This window comes from Chelonia mydas, chromosome 15 (genome assembly GCF_015237465.2).
Source record: "Chelonia mydas isolate rCheMyd1 chromosome 15, rCheMyd1.pri.v2, whole genome shotgun sequence".
Classification (NCBI taxonomy): Eukaryota; Metazoa; Chordata; order Testudines; family Cheloniidae; genus Chelonia; species Chelonia mydas.
In genome coordinates this window covers 15,846,326-15,857,509 of record NC_057856.1, presented here as the reverse complement: position 1 = coordinate 15,857,509, position 11,184 = coordinate 15,846,326, and the positions used below count along the sequence as shown (strand labels likewise).

At 44.8% G+C, this 11,184-nt stretch overlaps 1 protein-coding gene across 1 annotated transcript in view; it reads left to right on the top strand.

Moving 5' to 3' along the window:
* Positions 1–8,116: 8,116 nt before the first annotated feature.
* The window catches only part of LOC102942655 (protein HIRA), a 60,388-nt gene continuing 57,320 nt past the window's right edge, over positions 8,117–11,184 (top strand). The window contains exon 1 of the mRNA XM_007054932.4: positions 8,117–8,324. Within this exon, the coding sequence (XP_007054994.2) occupies positions 8,288–8,324 (37 nt within the window). The 5' untranslated portion in view covers positions 8,117–8,287. The remainder of the gene's footprint in view (positions 8,325–11,184) is intronic.

Sequence of the window (11,184 nt, the reverse complement as noted above, 5' to 3'; positions counted from 1 at the left end):
CTTTGCACTGACCGCAGGGCTGCCAAGCGTCCGCCGCAGGACTCACGTGGGTCTGAAGGGGGCGCTCGAGGAGAAACGCACGCGAGTCTCATGCGGAACCCCTGGCTCCTGCCAGCCTAGAATCCTCTCAACTCCTCCGGTGACTGGTCCCTGACCCGCCTGCAGCCCATCACCCCAAACACATGAACCCTAGAGTCTGGCCAGCCCCTGCAGCCTGGGAGTCCGGAAAGCCTCTTCAACCCAGTACCGCTGGAGTAATCACCAAATACTTGGCTCCCTATGTGGTGTTTAGATGCTGCTTGTCATTATTAGAACTGGGAGCGCTGGCTGTTGGGAGTCTGAAAGGAGAGGAAACGGGAATGAGGGTGGGGAGTTGAGGAGGCTGAGTGAGAGCTACCTAGGGTGCAGCAGCAGCTTGGAAAAGAGGTTTCAACTTTAAAAATAAAGTCCTGTTGAAGTTTGTTAGTACCTTGCCTGGTTGCTACAACAGTTTGGCGACGAGGATGGCTCTTCTGCCTCTGAACCCACCTGCACCCTTTCTGCAAAGCCCACATGAGCCTCCAATTGCTTTTATTGCCTGGATCCATATGTTTGAGACTTATCTGCTTGCAATCAGTGCTACAGAGATTTCTGAAGTAAGAAAGCGTGCTCTGCTAATCCACTGCCTTGGAACAGAAGGGCCGAGTATATTTTACACTTTTCCCCTTGCAGATGATAAATATGAGACTGCACTCACTACATTAAAGAACTTTTTTGTGCCAAAAGTGAATGTAGTAGCTAATTGCTATAGATTTTGCCAGCGTGAGCAGAAAACGGGAGACTATAATGCAGTATATTGCTTCCCTGAGGAGTCTGATTATAATTTGTGACTTTGGGAATATGGCAGATGAGATGATTAAAGACCAGCTTATTGAGAAAACAACCGTGCTTCGTGTAAGAGAACGCTTACTTCTAGAACCACAACTTACGCTAGAAAAAGCAATAACCATTGCTACTCAGATTGAGTCAGCTACAGCTGAAGCCAAATAATGAGCATGGATACAGGAGGAACAGTCCAGGCTGTGACTCTTTTGCAGAAAAGTTCACTATCGCTGCAGACAAATGATTACAAGAGGAAAACTAATGAAAAGCCACCGAATCAGCAAATTCAAAATACAGTAAAAGCATGCTTTCACTGTGGATCCCCACAACACCTTGCAAGCTACACAAGATGTCCGGCAAAAGTAGCTCAGTGCAATCATTGCAAAAAGATTGGGCATTTTGCTAAAGTATGTCGTAGCAGCCAGTTCAATCAACAGGTGCATGCAGTTACAATACCAGATGTTACTGTGCTGAGCGTGGACAAAATCACTACTGCACTTATTCCAGAACAAATGAAGTGCACTATAAACGTTTCCGCCATAGTCTCAGGCAAATCACACTCTATTCAGTTAATGTTGGACATTAGCTCAGCAGTATCTATACTACCTGATTCCATCTATTTGCATTACTTTAAAGATGTGCCTCTTACTGAACCTAAACTTCACTTTGTGTGCTATTTGAAAAACCACATTCCAGTACGTGGCTGCCTGCCAGCAATAGTTACTTTTGGTGATTGCTGTGTAACTGCAGAGTTCTACATTGTCCACAAAGGCACTCCTCTCCTTGGCAGAGATTTATTGGCTGCTTTAAATCTCAGGGTAGTTAATGGATGAATTGATCTTCCTCATCAAAGCACTCTTGCAGTAAACACACACCAGTTTCAGCTGGGACCCAACACCAGGTTGAGGAGAAACTCGGCTGTGCTTATGGGTTTCTGCATAAAGTTAAAATGTGAATAATGTGATGTCTGTACGACAGAAGTTACGGCGCTTACCATTTTCAGTCAGGGAAGCTGTTTCAGAGGAACTTAGAAAACTTGTTCAAGAGGACATTATTGAAGAGATTAGCTCCTCAGAATGGGTTTCACTTATAGTAGTGACGAAGAAGAAGGATGGAGGCATTCACCTTTGAGTGGACTTAAGGGACCCAAATAAAGCTATTGTGATTGACAGCCATCCTCTTCCTCACATAGAAGAAGTATTTGCAGAACTCTGTGGAGCAAAAATGTTTTCTACTCTTGATTTGCAGAGCACATACTACTTGGTTATGTTGCATGAAGAGACCTCACAGCATTTACTACATATGAGGCACTATTTCGTTTTAAACGTGTTCCATACGGTCTCGCATCTGCCCCAAGTGCCTTCCAAAAAATGATGTCATTGATTCTGAAGAATCAACACGGAGTTCAGTGCTATCTGGATGATATTATCGTGTTTGGAAATACTTCTGAGGAGCATGACAATAACCTCCAGTCTGTACTAAACTGCATCAGCAAAACAGGCCTCAAGCTCAATAGGTCCAAATGCAAATTTAGACAAACTTAACTCTCCTTTCTGGGGCATACAATTTCACAGGCTGGACTAAAACCTGATCTGGCTCATATCCTGGCAATTTCAAATGCTCCTCCTCCAACAGATTTGCAAACCTTACGTTCCTTCTTGGATCTTACCTCCTGGTATGCAAAATTCATTCCCAATTATACTTCTGTCATTGAACCATTATGAGAATTACTACGGAGAAGTTCAACCTTAGTGTGGACAATGGATGCACAAGGTAGTTTCGAAATGGTGAAAGACTTCATTGTACATAGTCCAGTACTTGCACTATTCAGTCCTGCATTGCCCACAATTGTAACTACTGATGCTTCTGATTATGGACTTGGGGCTGTCCTCACACAACTTCATGAGGACAACAAAGAAAGGACTGTTGCATTTGCTTCAAGGACACTAAGTAATGCGGAGAGAAATATTCTACAGTCGAAAAAGAAGCACTTTCTTGTGTCCGGGCTACTGAAAAATGGAGAACTTACCTGTGGGGCTGCACGTTCAAGTTGGGCACAGACCACAGCCCTTTGCGACGTTGCTCGCCACAAAAGGACTGGGAAGAGCAGGATATCGTATTGCTAGACGGTCTTCAAGACTACTCTCTTTCAATTATGAAATGGAATATAAGCCTGGAAACCAAAATGTGGTCGCTGATTGCCTTTCTCGCCTGCCTTTGCCTTCACCAGATGGTCCACCGGAGGATGAGGATGTAGTAGTTGCGTTTATTACAAGCACTCTTACTGCAGTTACAAAAGAACAATTTCAAGCTGCTTGTTCAGCGTGTCCAATTCAACAAAAACTACGGGAATTTCTGACAAAAAGATGGCCCAGTAACCCTAAAAACCTTGACCCAGTTTTGCTGCCTTATTTTAGAGTTCGGGATGAACTTTCTTTGCTTGATGGCTGTGTGCTATGAGGTACACACCGGCTACTTGTGCCAGAAGAATTACAGTCAAAACCCATACATCTGGCACACAATACTCATCAAGGAATTGTCAGAACCAAACAATGACTATGGGATCTGTTTTGGTGGCCAGGGATGGACTCTCAAACTGAAGCACTAATAAAATCCTGTGTCACTTGTCAAATGCATAAGATAGCAGTGACATGTACCCTTCCATTGCAGCCTGTTCCTCTTCCTGAATCTGCATGGGAAAAAGTGGTGAATAACATTGTAGGACCCTTTGATACTGCTCCAGGTGACTGCCGTTATGCCATCACTTTAATAGACTATTTCAGTAAATGGCCTGTTTACATCAGGCCAGTTTACATTGCAAATCTCTTCTGCTACAGTAATGAAGTTCCTCTCTTCAGTCTTTAGCAGGGAGGGTAACCCCAAAGAACTGGTTTCAGGTAATGGTAGTCAATTTACCCCCTGGAGTTTGAAACTTTTCTAGCAGAGAGGAACATTTTACACAGAAGATCATCCCTATATTACCCTCAAGCCAATGGGGAAATCGAACAGTTTAACAGAAGTTTGAAAGAGAGTTTGCAAACGGCTAAACTGGAAGGGTGATTGTGGATAACCTTCACTACTGATTTCTTGCAAGCATACCGGGCTACACGACATGCCACAATGCAAAGATCACCCGCAGAGTTACTGCATGGGAAACGGATGAATACTAAACTGAAAATTGCTGGATTGTTAAAGGCATGACTTGATGCCCCAACCCAGGATGATGTGAGAAAAACAGTTGAACAGAACCAAGCAAAGTATAAGGCTTTCACAGACAAGCGGCAGGGTGCTAAGGAACCAAAGTTTCGAGTGTGGTTCTTTCGTTAGAATATGAAAACCTGGAATTTTACGCAAAGGGGACCATAAATTCACAGCTCCTCTTAAAACCATAGAGAAGAAGAGACCTTACACCTATCGACTTTCTGATGGGCGGGTATGGAATGCTTCTTATCTTGCATCTGTCTGTGCATCAAAAGGAGATTATGCCAACACCCAGTCTGCATTGGATGACTTCACTGTAGTATCAACACAACAAGACATTGCACTGGAACCGGAGCTTGAGAGACGGCCTGTCAGACCCAGACAACCACCTGTCTGGACTAGAGACTGTTATGTAGTATCTACAGTGCTTTCAGTGTAATATTTCTGCCAACAGTATAGTGTCTTGTTTCATATCTGTTCCTGTGGTTAGAATAACAATGTTTATTTTAATTGGGAGAGTTTCTTAAGAGAGGAGGGAATGTGGTGTTTAGATGCTACTTGTAATTATTAGAACTGGGAGCAATGGCTGTTGGGAGTCTGAAAAGACAGGAAACAGGAAGCAGGACCGGGGCGGGGGTGGGGGGGGAGTTGAGGAGGCTGAGTGAGAGCTACCAAGGGTGCAGCAGCAGCTTGGTAAAGAGGTTTCCACTTTAAAAATAAAGTCCTGTTGAAGTTTGTTAGTACCTTGCCTGGTTGCTACAACATCCTACAACTCCTGAAGCCTGTAGCTGCCCCTGTCTGAGAGTAGGATATAGCCTGTCTTACCCTTGTACTCCAAGGAGGGGGTGTGGGTGGGGAATCAGATGACAATCTGAAAAGTGCAGAAAGATTGAGGGAGGTGGAATGGGTTAAAAAAAAATCAAGAGGATTAATACATTTGCATGGAAAAACTCTTAATTAAATAGCTGACTATGAAAGATGCTTAGATTAGACTCCCGAAGATGAAATCCTGACCCCTTTCAAGTAAATGGGAGTTTTGACAGTAATGTCGATAGGGCCACTAATTTATCCTATATATCAAAATAAAAAGAACGTTTTCCTTCAACTGGTCTTCCAAAATATTCAAACAATTCAAGTCCTTCATTGAAGGTCTTTCTGAAATTAGTTAGCAGTTTTCAAACTGGCTTTCTGGAAGTAAGCCAGTGAAGGGATCAAATTTGAGCTACTGGTTACCAAATATAGGGCCTGACCCCGCAAGCATTTAAGTGTATACATAACCACTCACATGCATCTGTGTTTAGAGAATTGAATGCTGGGGTGCTATATATAATCCTCCATTCCCTTTGATTTGGCTGACACACAAATTCTTTAATCCTGTAGCTGGACATATTACCTTCCAACACACCCACTTCGTTCCTACCATTTGGATGATGATGTATAAGTATTCAAATTCCGCTTCCCTTCCTCCTCCACACAATGCTCTCAGCTTTAATGCCATCTCCTTTTTAAATATAAAAAGGAAGAATTCAAAATACTTCATGGAAACTCATTGTGCAGGATTCTTTAGCTGAAATGGAGATAACTGAAAATACAGAATTTGGAGCATAAGTTTAAATTGTGTCTCTGTGGCTCCTATGTTATTAAACAAAAATCAGCTATTCAAGGTGAGGGCAAATGTTGACCATAGTTGAGTATTCTAGGTCTAAATGTATTTGCTATGGCTGAAATAATTAACATTCCTTCTGTAAGTGACTGTGTTTGAACTGTTGTCCTTTGGATATTATAATGTTAATATAAATACTTTGAAATGCCAATGGAATTGTGTGTCCATGTAAAATTTGTGGAAAGAAAAAAATATGTTAAGAAGGCAATATCAATTACACATGCACACACGCTTTGGAGCATACGCCAGCCAATAACTGGTGGTTAGGGGAAAACTTCACCTATAGTCAGGTAATTTCGTTATCTGCTAAATGGTTCCTGGCTCCTTTTGATGAAGCATCTGGTACTGGCCAATGTGAGAGATAACACACTAAACTAGTCAGCGCATGGTTCTCCAACTGTGGGTCGGGACTCCAAAGTGGGTCAAAACCCCATTTTAATGGGGTCACCAGGACTGGCTTAGACTTGCTGGGGCCCAGGGCCAAAGCCCAAGCCCCACCTCCCAGGGCTGAAGCCGAAGCCTAAGGACTTCAGCCCAGGGAATCAGGGCACAGGTTACAGGCCCCCTGCCTGGGGCTGAAGCCCTTGGGCTTTGGGCCCCCACTCCCTGTGGTGTGGGGCTCGGCTGGTCTCAGGCTTGGGTCCCCTCTCCTGGGATCATGTAGTAATTTTTGTTGTCAGAAGGGAGGTGATGAAGGCGCAATGAAGTTTGAGAACCCCTGAACCGCTAATCTGGTATGTGTCTGACCAATCCTATTCCTGGAGTTAAATCATGGCTTCGTGTAAATCAATGGAAGTTTTACCACTGACTTCAATGGGGCTAGACTTTCACCCCTGAATTCCAATACCAGTACCTAGTACTGGACAGTCACCAATAAATAGAGCATACATACCTATTCATGCAGGACTTGAAGGGAGATAAATCTAGAGTCTTATCACATGATGTAAATTTTTGCCCAATTCCAAAGTTTTTATCATACAAAAACAGGGTAACACATTAATGGGAATATGCTATAAAAGAGTTAAAAGTGAGTGTGATTAATATGCTACTTAGGCCACTCATGAAAAAGTAAACAACCTGACTCCTCCAACTTCACAGCATTGTACATTATTTGTAGGGGAAGAGAGAGGCAAGCAGAGGAGGGTAGATTAGATGATCTACTGGGTGTTTTAATCTCCGATTTCTATGATTTTTTGATGCTTAGAACTATGAAAAATTTATAGACAATCACAAAGTTTCCCTAAAGGAAGTAGAATTGCCCTAGCTTATGTAAAAAGAACAGTAAATGCAAAGCGTAGTTATTCATCTAACAAACATTTTTGTTTATGAAATAACTGTAGAGAAAATGACATTGTAGCAAAGTAAATTATATGAGCATCAACTACAAAGGTAATAAAATATATCTTGTGTCTAGACATAGAGTTTGTACTGGCAAGTTTATTAAGTTCTGGATACAGTTACATAATGATGCATGTGGTAGCATAAAGTTTCACATTGGGTACCGAATGTCCCATTATAGGGATATTTACCTAGTGCTGCTAAATTCGGCCTAGTTAGAGACCCATAAAGGGACACTGTTTTACATAATTAAAAATACAACATATACCTGACATATTGCCCTGATCCTACAAACGCTTGCACACCTGTGGTCCCAGTGAACTGAAGGAGTGTAGTGTTTGCAGAACTGGAGTCCAGGTTATTGAAAGTTATTTCCCGTTTAGTATCTAAATGTTATTTTCCTGTTCATGTTGTTGGTTTACTTTTTGCATTTCTCTCAACTTGGCCAGTGAAAATAGACTAGTCAGTTTCACTTACAGGTTGTCACTAACAATCATCCCCACAATGCAATGGTCACTCAACCCAGATCCTCCCCCAACTCTACCGGGGGAGTCGCTCAACCCAGACCTCCCCACACCCCATCTCTGCCTAGGGGTGGGTCATGCAACCCAGATCTTCCCTCATCTCTGCCTGGGGATGTGTGTGTCAGTCAATCCCCCATCTCTGCAGGGGGAGAGGGATGTCATTGAACCCAGGTCTTCCCCCATCTCTGGGTCTGTGTGTGTTCAACTCAACTCAGCTCTTCCCTCATCTCTGCCGGGGGGTCCCTCAACCCGGACCCGCCCCATCTCTGCCCGGGGGGGCACTGGGCCGAGCTCCCGCAGACCGACCCCTGGCCCCACGCGGGAGCGGCGGCGGCCGCTGGTTTCTCCCGCCCTCTGCGGGCCGGGGCAGCCGGGCTCGGGGCGGCTGTTTCCCGCCGGGCCGGTTAGGCGGTTGCCCGGCGCAGACTTCCGGCGTTGCCGGGGAGCCGCTGGGAGCCGAGCGGGGGATGCGGCCGGGAGGAGGTGGCTGGGGCAGGGCCGGGGCCGTGGCCGGGGGATGGCGCGGCGCTGAGGCGGCTCCGGCCGGGGCAGGGGCCGGGCAGCGCGGAGAGCGGGAGCGGGGCGAGCCCATGGCTGCTGGCGGCGGCTGCTGAGCCGAGCCGCCGCCTCTCGGAGCAGCCCGGAGCCCGCCCGGGGGTCCCGGGGGCACGGGCCGGCGGGGGCCCCGGGCCGGGGGACAATGAAGCTCCTGAAGCCCACCTGGGTCAATCACAATGGTGAGTGCGGGGGGCGGAGCCGGGGCCCGGGCGCCCCAAGGGTCGGGTCCGGTGGGTGTGAGCTGGGGGAGGGGGGCGCGTTGGGCACCGGGCCCGGGGAGGGCTCTGCGCGCGTGAACTTCGCAGTGACCCTGCTGAAAGTAACCCCCCCCCCGTGTCCCAAAGCAGCGCCCTTGACTCCCGCCCCGCTGCCCTGCGCCCGAGGGGGACGCGCTCCTCGGAGGATGAGGCGCTGCGCTCGGAAAGAGGGACAACTGGGTGTGGTGGGGAAAGCTCTTGTGATGGGAACTTCGTGCTTTCGGGGCATGCCAGGCTTTGCTCGCGAGGGTGTACGTGTGCAAAGACGAATGCACGGGGCAGATTTGAAGCTCCTTTCTTGTGACTCTTAGTTAAAGTTCAACGCTGACAAGCGTTTTGCACCTTTAACAGCCCATGGGGTTTGTGATTTTGTTTTTCCTCTAAAGCGAATGAAATGTAGCCGTTACTGAGAGTAAACTAATCCCTAACCACGTCTGGTTTTAGCAACTGCAACACTGTAGCAGATATGAAAAGATGTGGTATAACTTGTTTCCAAATAACAAGATAAGGATACATTCTTTAGCATGCCTAAAGTGTCTGGAAATCTGCCTTTCTTGGCTCATTGTGGATTTTTATATGTTGGGAAGGCAAAGAGAAATACGGTACAGATAGTTTCCAAAAGTAAACGGAATGAAAATAAAATTAAACTATGTTTGCTAGAGAAACATAGTTTCCAAAACACAGACGTTGGCTTGCAACTCTGCTTCGCAAAAATGTCTGCCAGGAGATCTGTGAACTGGCCTGTCAAACAGGGGCTCTCGACCTTTTTCTTTCTGAGGCCCCTTAACATGCTAAAAAAAAATTCCACAGCCCATCTATTCCACAACAGTTTTTCTACATATCCAGTAGATTAAAAGCCAAGGCCGGTGTTAGGTGGTAGCAAGCAGGGCAATTGTCCAGGGCCCCAGACCACAGGGGGCCTCCTGAAGCTAAGGCTGTGTCTACACTGCCACTTTCAGTGCTAAAACTTTAATCCTTCAGGGTTGTGAAAAAAGACCCCCACCCGAATGACAAAAGTTTTAGCGCTGAAAAGCACCAGTATAAACAGCACCTTCTGGCGATAAAGCTACCACCCCTCATTCGGGGTGGTTCTTTTTAATCACTGGGAGAGCTCTCCCAAAGTGATAAAGCATGTCTACACTGCCCACATCACAACGCTGCTGTAACATGGGCAGTGTAGACATACCCTAAGTTGCTCTGGCTTCGGTTTTCAGCCCTTGGTGGGGCTCGGGCTTCAGCTTTTTGCTCTGGGCTCCAGCAAGTCTAACCCAGCCCTGCTCTCTGTATTTTGGCGGACCACCTGAAACCTGCTTGTGGCCCTCTAGTGGGCCCCGGACCCCTAGTTGAGAACCACTGCCATAAAGAATAGAATGATGTGTGAAAAGTAAATAAATGTGAGTACCATTGGGCAAATGCTGTCTCATATGCACTTAGGGCAGAACTTCATTTTGTTTCACAAACATAGTTGCAGTTTTCCTTCAGGGAAACCTTTGACACAGTGAAAAGAATATAAAGGCACCAAATTGTGGATTTCTTGGCTTTCACACTGGATAGTGAAATGGTGTCATTCAGTGGCTGCATTGTAAGAAGCCTGAGCTGCTTATAACTATTCAATACAAATATTCGTTAATTTAGTGCTTATGAAGGAAAGAGTAGTAGCTTGAACAAAGCATACTTTGAATTAGCATGCAAGAGAGATGCAGATTTCCATCTATCTCTATTCCATTCTGGGCCTTGTGCTGGAATTTATAGAAGTTGTGTGCAAATGGGTACTAACCTGAGGCCACCAAAATAATTTTTGTTTTAATCAGTTATTTTGTATATTCATGTCTCCAGATGTGTTGAGCTGCTGCACTTGCCCATTATACTTCCTGTAATTCAGCCCATAATACATAGTTGTGGAAGAATATTATCCCAATATATTACCCCACACACTATATATTTTTCAGAATGCATATGCACATGAACAGTAGCATCAGATTCTATACTAAGATTAAGAAGTCATTGCTTTTATACTGTCTTGTCTGCCACTTCTGTAATTACTTATCATAGTGGTTTGTGAGTTATGATGTATCTTGATCTTCAAGAATAAAGTGTTCCTAGTGAGATATAAATTAATGTACATTTGCAGAGGAATGTTGTAATTTCTTACCAACATTTTTTTAAACGTGCAGAGTATTATCAGAGTACAGTCAGTAGCAAACAAACAACTTGGTGTCTAAATTATTACATCACAGTGACAGTGAGTGGAACAAGTATTGGTCATGTAAAGAGTTAATTTTGCATGTTCAAACTCTGCCCATATACAGGTACTTTTTCATAATTTGTTCTGCATATACCTTTGTTTTGACAGTGCAATTTACACCAGAATATAAACTTTTAGAAACTTGAACTCATTTCTTGCAGGTGACTGATATCCAGAGTAAGCTGAATATTGTTCAGATTGGACAATTTTGGGGTTCTTAAAGCTGGTTTATTGTATGGTTTATTAGAGAGACCAAGTAGGCGAGGTAATATCTTTTAGTGGGCCAACTTCTGTTGGTGAGAGAGACAAGCTTTTGAGCTACACGGAGCTCTTTTGGTCTTTTAACTAAGTTAGCATAAACCTGTAGTTAGATTGTAGGTTTTATGATTAATTTTGACCTCGATCCTGCAAACGCTTACACACATGCTTAACTTGGATAGATATTCCATGCTTGAATAATATGAGTATAGCAGTAGGAATATACTACCGACCACCTGACTAGGATAGTGACAGTGATTGTGAAATGCCCAGGGAGAT